The sequence below is a fragment of the Acanthaster planci genome, linkage group LG06, assembly GCF_054643075.1.
Source record: "Acanthaster planci isolate LZ-2023a linkage group LG06, COTS_SCS, whole genome shotgun sequence".
NCBI classification, from domain to species: Eukaryota; Metazoa; Echinodermata; class Asteroidea; order Valvatida; family Acanthasteridae; genus Acanthaster; species Acanthaster planci.
The window spans coordinates 20,696,038-20,715,609 of NC_141782.1; the positions used below are offsets into that span (position 1 = coordinate 20,696,038).

General features: G+C 41.9%; 1 protein-coding gene across 1 annotated transcript; it reads left to right on the plus strand.

The window, feature by feature from the left end:
- The first annotated feature begins 215 nt into the window (after positions 1 to 215).
- LOC110986638 (visual pigment-like receptor peropsin) lies at positions 216 to 18,738 on the plus strand. Its single transcript, XM_087138489.1, has 5 exons — positions 216 to 285; positions 8,108 to 8,236; positions 11,370 to 11,663; positions 13,680 to 14,032; positions 15,879 to 18,738. The coding sequence occupies exons 2-5, from the start codon at positions 8,146 to 8,148 to the stop codon at positions 16,449 to 16,451; spliced, it is 1,311 nt and encodes a 436-aa protein (XP_086994615.1). The 5' UTR covers positions 216 to 285; positions 8,108 to 8,145; the 3' UTR covers positions 16,452 to 18,738.
- The last annotated feature ends 834 nt before the right edge of the window (positions 18,739 to 19,572 follow it).

A 19,572-nucleotide genomic window follows, 5' to 3' on the forward strand; every position in this document is an offset into this window, starting at 1 on the left:
AGCCAGTTGTTTACTAATTCTTGTCCTGGGAGCAGAAAGTTTTCGGGGACCTGTTCTCGACTTTGCATGAAGTCCTGAATGCGTCCATGATCAAGTGAAGCCTGCGAAACAGTAGGCTGCTGTAACGATTCCCACCCCCCCGCCCTGCGTTGCCAAGGGAAACGAAGACGACAGCAAGCAGACGGCTATCCTTCTTGTTGACTGACTGACGTTGTCGGGCACACTTCTGATTTCTCGCACTAGAGGCGGGTGTGTGGATGCAGGCTGGCGAGACAAAAAAAATAGGTGAGTAGGATTCGAGTGATGTTTTCTTCATCTGCTGTACTCTGCCACAAGTCATGGCATATCTGTATCTGCACTGGTGGATTTGGGGGGTGCAGGGTGTAGGGAAAACAAAAGACACATGCCCAACAATAAAAACAAAGACGGGAAAAGGACGGGAGGGGGACTAGGTAGACCGCCCTGTTGAATAAAATGTCTTGGTCAGTAACACAACTCTTAATCTCGCAGTTCCAGTGCGACGATGTGGTGAGTGTTTAAGTACTGCATGTATAAGGTAAATTGTTTTAATAAGACGCAAATTTTGTGCTGGTAAGATGTAAATGTGATGAATTGGTGTTGGTTTCATGAATGTCGTTGCAGTAGCACAAATAAGTGTGTTTTTGAGCCTGAAATGAGATTCCTTTGTCAATCATGGCTTCCCATGTTTTGAATCTCTTTTTCCTCTAAGGGGCCCAGTAGTTAAGCTATGAAAGACTGAAATAGGTGTGCTTGTACGAGAAATAAGCCTAAAACGTGTTATTGGTGTTATTGTCGTTTATATGAAGGAATACACGCCTTTTTTAACACTTTCAATGTTCAGTCAAACCGGTGATATGAAGTTACAGTTCTTTTTTACGCGTAACGATAAGTAAACCACAGCTGTGTTAGTAATCCTGCCCTAAGGTGGCATCCAGATATGTAGTTCATATTCTGCCCTGATGACCAGTCATTTTTTACCTGTAATGAATCTAGTCGTGTATTTTCTTACGCCCCCATTCCCTGTAGTGAATACTTGCTCTGTTGGAAATGCTGCACTGTTGGTTTCTCTGCGCGAACGTAGTATTGGAGGGAATCGAATATCGAAAAAAAGGGAAACTATTCACTATTCACTTATTCCCGTTGACAAAATTGCGTGACTTGTGTTTGAATTCAACATGAGAAATTCGTTTAGTCTGTTGTCTATCAGAATAACATTGGACATGATTTTTTATTTGTGATATGCAGTGGAAAACCCTGGATCATGATAATATGGATTACAAAGCAGTCTAAATTGAATATTTGTGTTCCTAGAGAGCGAAACAAATCTTTATTCTGTCAATTGTTCTCACAGTGACTATTTTGTTTAGTTTCAGAAAGGTCATACTTCGAACAATGCTACCCTGTTCAAATTTAGGCACAAGTATCTCCAATAAAGTTACCAACCCCCTCAGCAACTAGCCTCCACTCCGCCGTTTTCATTTCTTTCCGTACTCTAGTTTATGAACTAATGTGATCACGTTTTGCTCAATATTTTGTTATTCTATTCAAATCTCTTGTTTATTTTTCACCTGTTAAAGTTTTTTTTAGGGAGTTGTCAGGGGTTTTAAATTTTCATTCATATTTTATTGTGGTCTTTGTGGGGATTGCCTGTCGTTTTATTCGTATTTTTCTTCCTAAATGATAATGAGATGTAATGCTGTCTATTCGTTTCACTAATTGTATAGTTACCTTGGTGTGAAACATTAAAGTATCCTTATATTTCCCGTCCAAGGGGTAGATTCCTGCCTGGATCGAACCAAGCACTGAAGTTTGTAAGCCTTCGAGAGAAGCAACACAAGTTTGAAATAATGGACTAGGTAAAGAATGATTGCTGTTTTCTGCGTACGTGCTGGATAAGGAAAGTTTATGAGTGCAGCGGGAAAAATAGTCTTTTCATGAGGTTACCAGACTGACCTTTTCTACAAATTCAGTGAGGTGGAGCCAGTTGGAATGAAGCTTGAATCTATCGCCAAATAACATTTTTCTTCCCTCGAATCTGAACGATGCATTTTTTTATGTTATACAACTCCCCAATAAATCCTTCTGCGCACAAGTGCCCTTTTCATTCCGGCATAAAATTGGACCAAGCAATTGTCTGTCCAAATCTGTTCATGTTTCTAAACAGTATTCCTGTGTTTCTTGCATGGGCGTAGATCCCGGGGGATGGGGGGTGGTATATCCCTCCCCCACTTACTGAAGAAGAGGGATTACCAATGCAATTATTCCCCGCGACTTAACACACCCCCGCATATACCACCGACCCCATACTTGCCGGCGTCACCATCTCACCTGGGATGGAGGCTGTGCTGAGCTCGGTCGATGAATACAAAGTCATTCCCCACACAGTGGCGTATCCAGCGGGGGAGGCGGAGGGGGAGGAGGGCGCAACTTGCCCCACCACAGATTTAAAAAAAAAAATACTTCGTAGGTAAGTAGGAAAGAAAGCAATCGGTGTATTTATTTGTTTAAAATTAGCACCCAAACCCTTAGAAATAAAAGCGAGGATGTCAAGACCGTATAAAGGCTTTTGATATTTTTTCTCCCATTCGCATTGGCTTTAAATTCGCCCCTCCCCCACAAAACACTGGATACGCTGCTGCCCCCACATGTGACAAGAAATCTCCGCCCATTGTTTCTTGAATATGCTCTTATTGTTGGACAGCATATGCCACTTGTTTCTTCATGTCGGAAGCATCAGCATCACGTACGATTTCAGAAACGTTTTCGTAAGTTGAAAGGGGGATAGGCCTGAGTGCTTGACGTTTTTATTGTAGCCGTCTGCCAAATCGTGCTTGGAGCTTCGTTTAACAGACACAGAGCGCCATAAAGCGCCATAAAAAGGGCAACCGTGGAGTTCTAATTCACTACCGGTATTTTTGCAGAATAGGCGCTTGCTGAATAACTCATGTCACATGATTCACAATTCACCAACCTGATGATTGGTTCAGCTGTAGGTTTCTGTGATAGAGTAGCATCCCACGAATAATAATAAGTCTGTCGTTTGAAATCCCTTATTTTCAATTAAAATTCGGGGAAGGGGAGGGGCGTGGCCCGTGAGCTCGAGAATCATTGTGCTTGTTTAACTGCTCGTGAGACAGACAGTTTCTGGCTAGAATGGATGTCTTTTGAGTTTGTATGCATGCCTCGGGCTACATTAGAATCTACTTTGAAGAGCACCGCATGCGAAGCCTCTGATTTCCGGAGATAATGTAGAGCCTCCATCCATTTTGTGGAGTTTGTATTAAACATGAAGCAAGGCAGAGAGCTCCATAACTTCAAAGAAAACGATTGTCTTGAAATCTTGAGAACATCTCTGCACTACAGTCTACTGCTCTATACCTTGCATAACTTCTACCAAGCCAGGGATATTACTGTAAAAACTCCAGTCCATCGACTCCTGTGCACGAACGATCACCGTTCATGAAGAGTGTTTCTCACGGGCCTAGAACGCATGATTTATCTTTGCTCGTTTGGTAGAGTCAGTCATTATCTTGGATGATATCGCTTATCGTTTTTATCTCCAGCGCAGCACGAGGGCTTAATGGCCGAAGGGGATCCGCCACGGATATACACTGTGGTCAGAAAAACTGTTCACCCCACTGAGGTTTGTCGGATCTGTTGCGAGGGAAAGAGATCCAAACGCTACAGGCTACATCTGAGTTATCTTCATATCTTGCAGTGCACAAAATACCAGCGAAAATCGCCACTCACTACAGATGTACCTCCAGGTTACTCAAGAGGGATCCGCACTAGGCTTGTAGATTCCTATTTGCATTTGTTGCCATCAGCAAGCATCTGAGCTCCTTATCACAGTGCGTCAGTAGGGCCTGTTGTCTGACGGAAGCAATGCACCCACATCGTATATGAAAATGATTGGCCACTGGCAATCGCAGCTGGCACCGTTTAATTAACAATTTCGCCATTTTTAATAAGTCATCATCTCGTAAACAGAGAATATCGGATTTCGTTCTAAGCCGCAGAAACTCTTCTTTTTAAGATTCTCTTGAAGCAAATCAGTGTTTTTATTTTCTTGGGTTTTTTTTCTGTTGTTGATGTTTCTATGTTTGGGAAGCCCTGTTGTGTCACTAGATATATATTTTCAAAAGATGAAGTGTATTCGAAGTCTGTTTTCGGGAGCTACATTTTTTCCAACTTCGTTTGTACGAGATGTAGGTTTTTCTGAAAATCGTTATTCGAGAGATACATTCAAAAAAATTTTAAAAACAAACTTGAAAAAAACCACAATTCACTTATTGAAAATAAGCATTTGCTGGCACTGGGCTTTCGTATGTTTTGCTTGATTGGTTGTGGTTTTTTTTAGGCCGTCACTGCGTGTTCCATGAACACCGGCGTAGTATCAGCTGGCTTGCTGGAGAGACGACTACGTTTACATGATGCAGACAACTCCCGCGCTCCCACCCACTCCCACTCGTCTCTGAAGCAATGAGTTTCGAGCACAGAATTACAGCAACGAAATAAGGGATATGTGGGGCAGATTTTTCTTCTTCCCGGATCTATAATTATAGAAAATAATGAGCCAATTTGGTATTTTGGAAACAGCAAGGTCATTCGAGAGCTAAGTATATGACGCTGCGGCTAGCAGTAGACAGGGCCGACCGTGTCTGCGTGTATTGATGTTCTCGATTAATCTATGGCGCGTTTCGTTTCAAGCATGCGCCGTTGAAATAAACACACTAACTCATTGCTAACTAGGAGATGTCCTCGAGCAGGAAAATCACAGCAGCCGATTTCTTTTTTTTTTTTCAATTCTTCAGTCATCACCGAATTTCATAGGAAAACACAAGTTTACACTTTGCAAAACTGAGTCTTTCACTAGCGATTTCGTTTATTCAATATTTCTGCCTGGCTCTAGGATTTTCACCAAAATCAAAACCCTTATGCTTTTAACTGAAATTATTCGTTTCGACCTACCAGTCGAAACTTTAAAATGCGTCTCTCGTTGAAACGTTATTTTTTCGGGTGTTTTGTAAGAATTGTGTTCGATCATATAGAAACAAATAAATAAAACGATAGCACCCTGGACTTGAGATGCAGATTCATTGACTTGGTATACATCGTCCAAAGAGCCATTATTTTGGTTGATACTAAGGGAACTCTTCTGTAAATAGAAGCACACCTGACTTTTAAACAGGTCCATGCAGGCATAATCGTCGTTTGGAAAACAGCTTTTCCGGCCCAAATGCCCCCCGTGCATTGTATTTCTTTATTGTGTCTCTTTAAAGCCTGAAGTGATTAATCTATTCTTGCTGTTATCGTTGGGGCCGGGGGGACGGCTGATTCGGCCCTGTCCGAATCTTGGTTCAAACTAACAACAGGCACGGTGCCTCCTGTTGCCCGTTTCGCACAGAGTACGTGTGAGACAGCTGCCAGATTAACCTCTACACGCATCTGTCCTTTATTTCAAACTCTTTCAGATTGTAAATCCGTACAGACGCACACAGTGCAGCACAGTACTGTATCTTGAGACCTCAGCATGGCAGATAAGCACAATGGCAGTAATTTTGATCGCAAAAACCTTGATGAAGAAAATTGCTCTGCCACTCTCAGATCGGTACAACTGCCTGCATCTGGTTTCTTGAGATTCCCTCCTTAAGGCATACAGCTTTTCCTTTCGAATGATATTCACGCACGCTGCCATTTTGAACATTAGTAAACGCTCTTCGTTTTCAAACTTGCCCTCACCCAGCCTTGAAAAATGTCAAGTAAATACTCCACTTCTGCAGAGCTTACTCATTTTATTCATACATAATGAAGCAACTGCTTATTGTCAAGCACAAGCTTAAAGAGTAAAAAGTAAATACTTTTAGCAATTGCACTATAGTAAAAGCATTTGCTTCATTATTATTCATACAAACAAGAGTAAATGCATCAAGAATTGTAGCAAAGGCAAATGTTACTTTTTATTCATAAATACCCTCACTTGTACAAAAAGTCGAGGAAAAATAGTCCTATGTGATTCCATTCTCGAATGCAGTGGTTACCTGACCCAAAATAAGAGACATTTGAATGTGTATTTATTCAACTTGATTCCATTCGACTAATCCCAGATCCTTTTAATCATCCCAATCCACAAAATAACCGAGAGACCCCCTTTGAGTTAATTTCTTCCCTAAATTCGTGTTTTGTTCCGTCAAAATGCTCTCCTATTTCTGCACTGCTAATCCTGATTCGTACTGTCAGAAATACCGTCGTTTGATGGAAGTACTATTTCGACGGATGGAAATTTGATAACGGAAACATGTGGAAAATAAATTAGATGTATTGACAGGTGTTTCTTTTTTTGTGAATGATAAACGTACATGTCCTTTTAGCAGCACTCTAAAGTTGAGACCCTTTCCAAGAGAGACTTTTATGCTCTAGTTTGAATATAAAAAACCACTGTGAAGCCAAACTTGATTATCAGCATTATTTATTTTTAATGAAAAAAGCAAACTTGACTGTATCTCGAGGGATCTTGATGAGACTTGTTTCTATTTGGAGTTGAATAATTGCTCGACTATCACTATTGTTACATCTCATAATAACAGTAGGCTCGATTTCAAACTTCTTTTTTCAAATTTCTGTTATGAATCAAATCCAGATGGAAGGATCTGTAAAAAGTCTCGAAAAGGTCTCGACTACAACGCTACCCTCGGAAGAAGAATTGCTACATGTCCAAATCCACAAACGAAAAGCCAAATGTGTTCATACCTGAAGGCAAATATCCAGATATCAAGTCTTCCTAGACGTCATTAATATGTAAAACAGCGACAGAAAAACACTACTAATGTTTACTATTACGGTTCAAATCTGCTGCATTTAAACACCTGGCGCAGCTGACCGAAGGAACAAAGATCGCACAGCGCTTCTTATAGCCCCATACGCGGCGCTGTACGATCTTTGCTAAGGAACGGGCAGTAATGATGATGGCTGTGTTAATCTTTCCATTCCAGAGTTGTATGCAGCAGGCAGTATACCATCTTTCAGTTGTCAAGAAACCTTTCACTTCTCATCATTTTATACGACGATGGGATGACACAACGCAATGTGTGCTTGTTTTTTTCCTGCGCGTAAACCTCTCGCGTGCATTACATCGGCTTTTGTCCGGCAGTTCTCAATTCCAGGGAGGTCGTGAGATATTGTTTTGTCTGATTTTGGTTTTTTTTTGTTCTTCATCTTTTTCATTCCGGCTTCAGTCCGATCATATCACCTCAGGTGCACCCACAGGCATGAGGGAATTTTTACGGGCCCATTTATGAGTGATGGATTAAACAACTTCGACGTCCGCAATGCGCTGTGGGTTGGGATGACAAACAAACCATGTATTCTATGAAGAATTCTGTCGAGGAATTGAACGAGTCAGAAATAAATCTCTAATTTTCTTCAGAATATTTCTCAGGTACCCGTTCATTGAGTCAAAGAAACACGCATGGTATGAAAGAAATATCCAAATATCGAATAAATGTTCAAAAATTTTAAGAAGAAAAAATCGCCACTGAGTGTCTTTTTTTTAACGGGCACCATTTACTTTAGACTGAAAAATAAATGTGATTGGTCAATGCGGGGTGAATGAGCTTCATGCCCTTACAAAGTCTGGTGGTCTTGGAAGGAATTTCTCGAAATTTTCCTTCTCTGTAAGTTTCCAGTTAGCCTCACGGTTTGAGGTTTGTAAATCCTTTTACCCAAAAGCTACAATGCAAGACAGAGTGAAAGAAGCACGGCTTGTATGGAGCATACGCTACGATGGAAACCAGATTAATGTTTTACAGTTACACTTTTTCATTGAGTTGTGCATAAAAAGAAAACAAAATTTATTTTTGACTGGTTTACCTCCCCACAGATTTATTCATAGAATGAATAGCTTGTTTGTCATCCGAACTCACAATGCATTGAGAACGTGTCAGTTTGCTTTGAAGTAAATTTCCAAGAACCATTTTTAATGATAACAAACCCATATTTTTCTCTCCTTTTTTAAGAGAGATCCAAATTCACCAGTGCATTTCGTCTCAACACATGCATTTTTCTGTCTCTACTAAATAACAAACAGGAAGATTTGTTTTATCGGCTGAGTTGTGACTGCTGACGATGGCAATGGATGACACTCTTGTGGGCGACATTTACATCAACATGACACGCGAGGCACAACTATTTGTTGCCGTTTACGTCACTACATTGGGTAAGTGTCCTTTGAATAAATTTAAATATTTTAATATATGTTTAATGTATTATTTATTAATTAATATATAATTTATAAATTTCAATTTAAATGAATCCGTTTACAAAAACTTGTAGTGCACATGAGAGAGCCTCTTCATAGATTCTTTGCATCGAGAGTTTCATGTATATGTTGGTGTACTATTTACGACACACATTTCTCTCTCTCTCTAGCCTCACTCCAGGCGACGCAACTACGTGACGCAACGGCACGACGGCTCCCTTGCGTCGTGCCGTCGGGTCGTACCGTCGCCTTCTTACCATTACCTTTGTACACACACGACGAGTCGCGTCGTGCCGTCGCCCGTCGCGTCGTGCTGCCTTAGGTCCTTTCCATGTTGCATTTTTTGTCGCCTAAACGTCGCCCCTTCCGTCGCCCGTCACGTCGTACCGTCGTGCGTCGCGTCGTACGTCGTGTCGTGCACCGCTTTGCTTATTACGTCGCCGGAAGCACGACGCGACGCACGACGCGACGCGTCGTGTGCTGTCGCCCTTTGCTTCATGGTGTTTATAGAGGGCGCCTTTACTGTTTTCTTTCATTTCTGTCCCCCGTGCTTGCAAAGTACATGTACATGCTATTTACTCTTTGGTGTTGATTTGTTCTTGTTTTTATCTCATCCTTTCCTCGATTAGGATTAATTTCTGTCATATTTTATTAAAAAAAGAAAAAAGAGCAAAACGAAAATCGGCATATGTAGGAACTGCTCTCTTATAATAAGTGGCAGCCCAGACTTTGTCACTCGTTAAACCCAGCCAACGATTTCTTTTTAATACCGTCGATGCAGTTCCCATTAGTGGTAGATTTGTAACCTTATAGACACCAGTATTTCTCCGTGGTCCATCCCGGTAATTTCTAAGTAGTACTCCCCATTCCCCAGACAATTTGTCTACAATGCAAGTTTGACCACGGGTTTAGGAAGTTACCACCGAGCCTGCTCTATAATACCCTCAGAATATTCCGTCTTAGTCTTCCTTCAGGTCACTCTTCCTCGTTAGCTTCATCAGCACCACACTTTCAATGATATTAGTCTGTGTTTCAAAATAAAACATTATACAGACGCTATTACCATTGTGGCCGTGTCTTTTCTTCAACTCTATTTGGCCACACACGTAATTTCTCCTCAGATCCGTATGTTACATTAGCAAGCGCGTTATAATGATTAATGTATTTTATCTTAGAATAGATTTAGAAATGTTGTAGCGGACATAATATGAGAATCATGACACCTGCTTACATTATTTATTTGTTTACTAGTTGACGCCTTTTATTATCAGCTAACCAGTGCGAATTAATTCGTTTCCGGCTAAAATAGAGAAAAGTTTTCGCACGGTTTACGAAAACACAAATATTCTCACGTTAAAGAAAGCACCTTTTTAATAAGGAGAAAAACCAGGGAGTCTATGTAACAGAAAATATTATGAATTAACAATGAAAATAAATAAAGGGCCTAGCTTGAAGACGATCTATTGCTGAAGTTGGGGACGACTTGACTTGGCTTATCTTGACTTGGCAAGTAGCTGTAGAGCTTGCAGTGGAAAGGCTTGCAGTAAAAAGAGCTTGAATGGATGTCGAAGATGTGTTGGGTTATATGATGTTTAGGGCTCAAGTGCACAGTCTTTCCTTCCCCTTGACTAAATCAGGTTTCGGAACGGAATTCATGTGGCTCTGGTCCAGGCTTCCCAATAACAGAAACAAGACCTGCTACCTATTCGCTCTTTGTACGCTACCGCCATGAGGCATGCAGAGCCTCGATCTGGCAGCTTTTTCCGTGTATGTTGGTAAATAATTTTGGGCATGATGTTGCGTTAGTTTTTCTACCATCTACGATTGGAGAATACTTCAAAAGCTGTCAGTTCAAGGCTCTGCATGCCCATGGCGGCAGCGTATAAAGAGCAAATACCATGTACTGGGTGCATGCAGTCCACTATTCAAGTAAGAATTTCTGCTCAGCTCATTAGCATTAAAGGAGCAGCCCAGCATTTTTCTGAAAAAAGGAGATTGTTTGGCCACCGAAATGGTGAGATTGTGTAAATCGTTGCCAGGATCAACTGCCTAGGTCTTTGAGCTATCCTATGAGAGCAGCATGGCTAAAAACTACAGCTGAAAAATGGTCCTAAGTGCCCAAGAAGGTTGAGGGTTGCCACTTGAAAAATGGCTGCAATCAGACTTCGGAAAAGTCACTTTTCTGGGGTAATTTTATTTTGTGGGAATTATCAAAAATGTAATTGGTTAGCCCACGATAAATTTAAAGGAAATCGAAAGACTAGGGACCAGACAATAATTTTATTTGTGCCGATTTTACACTGTTTTCAATGGGGCTTGAATTAGTGGACTGTACCCTACTATTCAAGTACTGGGGCGGAAATGAAAAAAAAATTAGTAAAAGCGCCCTCTACAAACACCATGAAGCAAAGGGCGACAGCACACGACGCGTCGCGTCGTGCGTCGCGTCGTGCTTCAGGCGACGTAATAGGCGGCGTGATGCACGACACGACGTACGACGCGACACACGACGGTACGACGCGACGGGCAACGGAAGGGGCGACGTTTAGGCGGGAAAAAATGAAACATGGAAAATACCTGAGACAGCACGACAAGACGGGCGACGGCACGACGCGACGCGACGCGTCGTGTGTGTACAAACGTTATGGCAAGAAGGCGACGGTTCGCCCCGACGGCACGACGCAAGGGAGCCGTCGTGCCGTCGCGTCGTCTGGAGGAAGGCAAGAGAGAGAGAGAGAAATGTTTGTCGTAAATAGTACACCATATATATACGGGTGTTAATCTCTGTCGATATATGGCACCCGAGAAACAAAAGCGTGTTCCTCCAAGATGGCCGCCACGCAAACTCTTAATGGACATAACGTAACCGAGGTACGTAAAGACTGATCACCAAGGCCCCTTATAACTGTTGGAGTATTGTTGCAACTGTTTAGTTAGGGTGAAGAGTGGGCGAGCAATGAGTAGAAGGCTGTGCAGGGGAGGTATGTGCGGCGATAGAGGAAGGAATAGACAATGCGGTTTGCTTGGCTTTAGGATCTTGTTTTATTTTACCAGGTATTAATACCATCACATCACGTTTTCTGAATTGCAGGCACGGTAGCCACCATTGGCAACATCAGTACACTCATCATACTTCTGCGCTTCAGCACCTTCCGCAAAAAATCCATCAACTTCATCCTGATCAACATGGCGGTCAGCGATCTGGGTGTGTCAATATCTGGATATCCCATGACGTCATCCTCGGCCTTCGCCGGTCATTGGCTGTTTGGTGACAGTGGTTGTCGGTATATCGCTCTTTGCGTGTATACTTTCTCGTGCTCGTCAATAGGATCTCACGTTGCACTGGCCGTCTACAGATACATCTACGTCTGCAAGCCGTCTTTGAGTGAGTAGCACATAACTTTGCCTTCACTGCCTTATCACGATAGCCAACAACTTGAATAGCAGACCGGCCTTTTAAAAAGACCCAAAGACAAGGGGGTAGATTTGAGACTACAGTATATTACTTGGGTTTTTGTTAACCCACCAATGTGGAAAATTCAAATAGTAGGGGCTACACTTTTTTAAAAATCATTTTGGCAACGACTTGTATTGTCAGAGTTAACTCTCGTTACAACAAAGCTGCACGCACCAGACAAATTACTTTGTTATACCTAGAAGTTTGTTATAAAAGGAGTGGCAAAAGAAATAAAAACAAAAGAATCGAAGAAAATTGGATTTACAAATGATTCTCTTTATAACAATATTTTGTCAAAACAGCGTTCTTTATATCAAGAGTCGGCTGTAATTCTTTTTTTTTTTAACCTAAAGATCTGGGAATTTGAAATGCACAGTGACTGTCCCTTCTGGTCAAAAGTTAGGGGAGAGGTAATCACATCCCTCGAGATCCACACCGTGGATCAAAGCCTTGTGGAACTTGTGTTGAAGTACAGTTTCAGACAGATTGCATAGATATCAGGCTCACTGTTGGGGAAAGGCCGGAGGGGCATGGAAGTTTGTTTTTTTCCCAAACGACTTCAGTTTTTTTATCCGTAAAGTATTCCACCTTATCTCCCCTCCAAGACTTTGGTCGTATCGTTTCTAAAATGCTGGGGCCTTCCAAGTCCCTATAGAAAAAAGGAATTTGTGACATTTTTCCGCCCCCGATACTCCACCGCGTAAACACGTAGAAGAGGGAACTGTTCAAATGAACACTATGCCAGTGAACGAAGGAGATGGCATAATATCGTGAAAAATACTTGCCTGTCCTACAAGCGGGACGATAATGGATACAGCATTAACAAACTGTAGATGGCGCTGTAATGGAGAAAGCTTAAAAAAACCACATGTCCTTTCATTTTTTAAGACGCATGATGAAAGCTCGTGGAGCTCTCAGTAAATAGAATTTGTTGGCCTAATGATGTTGATTTGCCGTCATCACTTTCAAATGCGCGCGCGGCTGTGGACTGATAGTATCATCATGATCGCGCGTGGATGCGTGTTTGTTTTTTTGGGTTTTTTAAATTTGTTTTTATTACACAACTGTCTGGGAAAACACCTTGTACTTAGAGGAGACTAGTCTTCGTGTCTCGTGAAATCTCATCCTGTAGAACTATCGGACTTAAACTCTCTTTGAAAAACAAATCCACTAGAGCCACGATTGTAGCCGTTATCAAAATCGAGAATCCCCCAACGTGTTGTGTAATTTTTTTTTCTTTGCCGTCTGAACCGTATGGCGACAACCGGCATTAACACAATACGTGCTCATAAAGCAGCTTCAAGTTTAGCTTGGAAGCACGGCATATACAGCGCATGAAGTAGGCGAGCGGACTGTATTGAATCGAATCTCGTAAAAGTCTCCTCGCAAGAGCTTTGAGTTCAGTGATCCCCTGCCAAGACTAAATTATGTACTCGTTGCCAAGTATATGCCAACAGTATAGATGCCCACATTTCGAGTAAGCTTCCCTTTCAATGTCATGCAACACGTCCGTCTTCGAGAATTTTGGAGAGAGATTTTTCACTCAAAGGCACCCTGGGATAATAAGGCGATTATAGGGAGCAAACGCTCATTTGAAGCAAAATATGGGACGGAGAGAACCCCCCGCCTTTGTGTTGGTCACTGTTTGATCGGAATCTCAGGAATTCTTTACAGAATTCTAGGGGGGTATGTGTTAGGTTACAATAGTCTAGAGTGTGTATAGGGATTGGACAGGTAAGGGGGGGTACCCCTCCGTCCCATATCTTGCCTGGTATACAAAAGCTTAAGACAACACCACGTATATTCGCGGGCGATAGGTACGCGGGATGAGTGCTGATAATGCAGTGGTGAAAAAGATGACGAAAGCATTGTAATGTATGGAGGGTTTGCACCATGACTTCCTCTGGCCATCAGTGTTTTCACCCACTATAATGTCTCTCACAGAGCACAAGCTGACCCCAAAGGTCACCTTCAAGGTCATGGGGATCATCTGGGCGTATGTGTTCTTCTGGACCCTCACGCCGTTCCTGGGCTGGAGCAGCTATACATACGAGCCGTTCGGTCTGTCCTGTTCTCTGGACTGGACTGGTCGCAGTGTCTCCCACCTTAGCTACAACACGGCCTGCGTCTTGGGTGTTTTCTTTGCACCCTTGATTATCATTCTGTACTGTTACTTCCGGGTAGCCAAGCGGAGTAATCAAGTGGACCCGACCCGCATGGAGGAGAAGGACTTAGGCGTGGTCATGTTTCTGCAGATGCACAGGAAAGACGTCAAGGTCGATTTTCACGTGACAAAGGTGAGGGCGTTCTGGCCGTCGTATCAACTGAGTGTGTGTTCTGAGTTGCCCAGGCACGGGTTTTGCTCGTGTGCCTAATTCAACTCCAGGTTGAGTGCATTTTCAGTAACCTAACTGCGCCCAAATTATTCCGTGTATGTGCCTGCGAAACGGCGCTAAGGGAGCGTGCCAACCACATTTCCAAGGGACCTCCCTATGGCTACTTCGCTCGTCCCCACCGCCCTTCTTGGGCGCTCGGAATAGCAAATGCATGACGCAAGTTTGCTTGAGCCCTCATTGAATACAGCCAATGGTTCTGGTTGCAGACCACTAAATAAGCTGCCATAGACTACAGTACAAAATACCCCAAGTTTAAAAATAATCAGTATAACTACTCACAAGTTTTTCAGGTGCACAAGACACATGTCAAATTATAGCTCACTTCGTCATCTTTCATTATTCTTTCATTTTCAGTGACTTAACCAATGACTTTGAAGATATTTCTCTCTAGAGATAATTTCACCTCAAAACACGAGGCGAAACACACATTTAGTCATCAGGAATAGTTGGGTGGCTGGCGGTCCATTGAAATTAACGTTCACTTTTGAATCTGGTGTCTGGTATATTTCGCGTGGTGTCTTGAAGAACGCAAACACGGATTTTAAAAAGGTATCCTGCCAATTTGCAGCGTCACATTTCAAATAAATATGAGCAAAATTGGAAAAATAAGGTATGATTTATGAGGACGTGAAAATACCCAACAAGTTTGAAAACAGGTGCTGTTATAGAATCAGTATTACACCAAATACACGTTCGAACTTAATAAGTCACTTCTACGATATGGTTCCCGAATTCTTGGATAAAATGTGCGGAGGGGTTCCCTCCAAACAACGCTAATCATTCACAAAATCTATATAAATCTATAGTTGGTGTGTTTGTAATATGGGGGGGGGCAGTGACTTCACTTCTACCAGCCAGTGCTTTTCACATTTGTTGACAGATAGATCCCCTGTATCGACTAAGTTGCAAAGCGCCCTCCACAGTTTCTGAAAGAAATAACCCTTTAGAAGGACTTAAGTCCAGTGTTTTGAATACGTTTGTATTGTTCCTTCAGGGGTGCGGACAAACAACAGTTGAATTGACCCCTCTCACATTGTTTACTATTCGTATTGGTGCACTTTGGCCGACGCATGTGGAAACATTACCCTTTTTGTTTTCTGCTGACGGTCCACCCATTCTGTCTACCTATAGCGTTGTTAGTAAACGAGGAATTACAGAAAATACCACCATACGAAGCTTGCAGGTAATATAGGCATCTGAATTACAGAACAGCGTTTTGTGGCACTGTGGGCGCAAGAGAAAGAAAAAAAGAGATTCGGGTCTAGCAGGTTTGTGTTGTTTGTGAAAAAGGACTGATACTGACGTTGTCCGTGGTTCGAATCTCATAGGATATTTTTTTAGCCATGTTTCTTGTCGGAAGATTTAATTTCCGACCAAAATTTGTGGCCTTCAAGTTTGTGGTAATATAAGGGAAACAAGAACGCTCATTTTAACGTGTTGTCGACTTTAGTCTAACTTACAAGCCTTTTCACCCGTATCAAATAATTTGATGATATATTACCTCCACATTTGAAATGTTGGCAATTAACTGTAAAAGCCTCGTTTGTAGAACAGCAATGGTTAGTCGAGTCGGGTGCAACGCCAGCCTGACAGTTTTCCAGCAAGTTGTAGATAAACGGTACGACTGTGACATAAAAAGATCTATCCAACAAACCAACATTCAGCCACATTTCTCTCTGTCTGGATTGTATATATGTACGGGCAGAATATGTAGAATATGACTTTTTCGCAATGTTCATGTTCCCAGATGTGTATTATGATGACGGCAAGTTTCGTGATAGCTTGGACCCCGTACGCTGTCGTCTGTATCTGGGTGGTTTTCAGCAGACTTGAACTCAACACAGCAACGGCCCTGGCCCCAACGCTTTTCGCTAAATCCTCCTGTATGATGAACCCCCTTATTTACTTCATAGCCAGCTCCCGCTACAGGCGAGACTTTCTCCGGATGTTCAGGGCCTCGCAGAGTGGGGCACCGGCTTTGCAGGGCAGCGGCGGCGGCGCCGGTTTGCCCCTGGCCGACGTGAGCCGGAGTCAAAAGGCGGGACCGTCCACGGCCAGCGACAACACCCGAGGCGCCCTGTACCTCCGTCGGACTACGTCGCCCTCGGGAGATGTGTCGGCCTCCATGTACTTCAACAAGGAACGCATCTACATTGGGGATATCAAGCCATCAGGCATCGACAGGGAGGCTAAATTGATCCATAAAGACCCTGATGTGTTGTCCATGTCTTCATCCAACACCTCTGAGTACCAGGTCGTTGTCAAGGAGACGAAAAAGGCTGAGGAGCCCACAATTGAACTGGAGATAAAAGGGGAGTAGAAGGCATCAGCCTCTAGAGAAACGGACAAAAGTATCGAAATAATCTCGTTTCCTTGTCATGTTTCCTACTTCACGTAGGGGCGCACATGAAGTGTTTGCACACTTTCAAAATCAAAGCAACATGACACTGTGTGAAGTGCACCGGTATTATATTATAATAGCCATCTGAACTACGGCTCAGCTTCAGCATCATAATGTTGATGGGCACAAAAGATGGGAAAAGGGATTTTGATCGAGCTGGCTTGCGTGGTGAAGTAGGTAAGGAAGGACAGCCTGAAATGACAGGTCACACGGCGATCTTCGCCTTCCGCGGCCTGCCAATGGAACCTTTAGAAAATATGGGACCGCCCTATCAAGTTTGATGATTTTGGAAGAACGGTTTCCAAGCTGAAGCCACTACTAGCGGCACTCGGGTCGGAATGTATGTTTGTGTTTTTCAAGTAAGTTTGTGGAAAAATTGTCTGGAGATGAGTGAAAATGGATTTCAATAACGACCTGTTGCTTCCGCCATTATCGTACCAAGGTTCATTATTCACTTCAATACTTCCGTCGAGAACGAGAATTTATAACGTTGCAAGGATTTAAGTACCTACTGTCGATGGGTTTTAGATTCATTTGGACTGGCTTGATGTCGTTTTCGCCTACAAAAGGTACATTGTACTTTAAAATCTGTCTTAAATACCGATAACTCCTTTGTTTTTAACTTTAAAAATTGTAAAATATTAAACTTATTTTGTTCCATGTTCTTTTAGTTTTACCTACAAACAACCTTAAGAATAATTTTTGACTTTCCATCTGCATACGAGTGCACTCAGTTGACTTGTCGTTATATTGTCAGGTCGCAATGAATTTAGATTTTCAGGAGTGTGAGGTCAGTTTTGGGCACGATGTTGTTTTTTCTTTCCGGTTCGATATTATGAATTATTATTGGTTTTCCCAGCCAATTTCGGAAAATGCGTGGTTTATTTTGTAAAACAAAATTTCAATTTAACGTAGATTTGGGAAACGACTTAAAACCTGGTTTCATTTTCGCAGTGACAAGCATTCGACTTCGTTTTGCATCCTTCAAGTAAATGAATGTGCATTACGTTTCATTAAAGAGATTACAAATACGTGATTGGGATTTCGGATTGACGTATCCATTGCCAATTACAACAAATGTGCATTCTTATTTGCTGAAAATCTGTCTTTTACCGTGACCTTTCGGAAGTGAGTATTCATTTTCATTTGCTGTAATCCAAAATCGCAAAATTTACGTTCAATTTAATTAGAATATACAAGGCTACACAAATCATGACACCACTTTGATAAGAAATGTCATGTTACTCATTTACCGTGTTTTTGTTATCAAACTGTAAAAAAAATTAAGGTTTCTACGATTGAAGCGCAGCACAAGAAGGAAGGTTCCCTCACAACCCCGGTGTTTATACGTTTCCTAAAATAGTCATTAGTTTCCAATGACAACTTGATTGCTTTATTTCAGTCATGAATATTCAAACATTCAACCAATCAACGAAACACTTCTAAGAAAGTAATTTCTGTTGGCAAACAAACGAATTTTTATTCTTGACCAGGCACTGTGACGTTAAATAACACTTCGCCCGAAATCGCCTGCATATTTTGTGAAATAGATTGACTTCAAATTAAAACGAATGCAGGACTGCTGAGGTGCATTCAATTTCGCACAAAAATGAATGTCAGTACACTAAACCGGTGCGATATCAGGAAATTGAACGCTGACTCTGTACGGCCGAATGCATTTGTTAATTAGAATTGGCTGGGAAAACCTATATATCTGCTATTTTCTCATGTATTCTTTGCAAACTAATGAGGCCTCAGATGTGTAACTTGCAGGAGGCATTGAAATAGAATCAAATGGCTTGTACATAGGCAGTGTGCTGTTCAAAATTCTAATCGAGGTGGGACACAGGGACATGGGACTTTCCCTATGAATCTCCCTTACACCGTAGCTATGCCACCGTTAGGGTTACGTACAACGGTAGACCCAAGGTATCAAAAAAAATAGCCCTTGGTCTCTGTAGACTAATAATTGACTCCTTGATTCTATTAAACAGACGAGTCAGCTGGTATGGTCAGCCATTGTGGCCATCTGACACGTGTTAGCCAAATCAAAAGCTTTTGGCACATTAAATTTTCTGCCCCAGGCGCTGGCCCAGTTTAAGTCAATTACGATTGGCTAAGGCATGGGGGTCCTATAGGCCTATATAATTTGCAGGCCCGCAGAGTGCTTACGTACAATGTACTTTCAGAAATTGTTAATAGAAGTCGGGGCGGGCTGTTGTGTTTCTTCAAAGAACAACATGTTGTGAAAAAATAATCGAGTAAAAACTGTTTGTGTAAATACTATTGTCAGTGGAAAATTACCACAATGATTAAACCGTGAAGCCGTAGTATTTCATGTCAACGTGTTAATAGAGTTGCTTGTTTATAGTCCGCTTTGGCGTAAGGTTTTTGTGGGTTCAGTTTGCTTCTCTTCGCAGTAATCAGTATTTTACGAACTCTGGCTGTGTACGGTATAGGCAGAATGTAGGTTCTTCGGTGGCTGCCTACAGCGCCATGAAATGCCTTCACAGTTTAAATTAGTGTCCTTGATGTACAACAAATTTGAACATATCAATTTGTGCTTAATAACTTACTAAGTCTATGTACTTTGTCTAAACTGCACAGTTCCGATTATTGGTCGAAATAATTGTTATAATATCGCCATATTGAAATGTACTTGTAAAATTTTGGTAAATTAAAACAGCTCAAAGGGCCAATGCAATGCATTTATTAAATAGGGATTTTTAAAACACTCTTTTGTGTCCTATTTACCCAATTTTAACTTTTTGTCCAGCCATATTCATTTTCTTGCCTTTTGATTTTCAGACTAATGTCAATTTGCATATTTATAAGCAAAAGTGTGATGTCATCTAAGGCAGAAACAGCAGTGTTATAGCCGTTTCAAGGAATGCAAATTTGTGCGAATTGTGGATATTTTGTTGACGCAAATCTTATGTACATTAGCGATTTGGTGTTTTTTTCTTAGTCCGTTATAATTGAGCCCGCAAGCGGAGTTTTCTCATAAACTATAGGGTTCCCGTACAATTTTGCAAAATGC

Coding starts and splice junctions, on each gene's coding strand:
- LOC110986638 (XM_087138489.1), top strand. CDS start 8,146: ATGGCAATGGATGACACTCTTGTGGGCGACATTTACATCAACATGACA. Junction 8,237..11,369: donor CGTTTACGTCACTACATTGG/GTAAGTGTCCTT, acceptor TCTGAATTGCAG/GCACGGTAGCCACCATTGGC. Junction 14,033..15,878: donor TCGATTTTCACGTGACAAAG/GTGAGGGCGTTC, acceptor TCATGTTCCCAG/ATGTGTATTATGATGACGGC.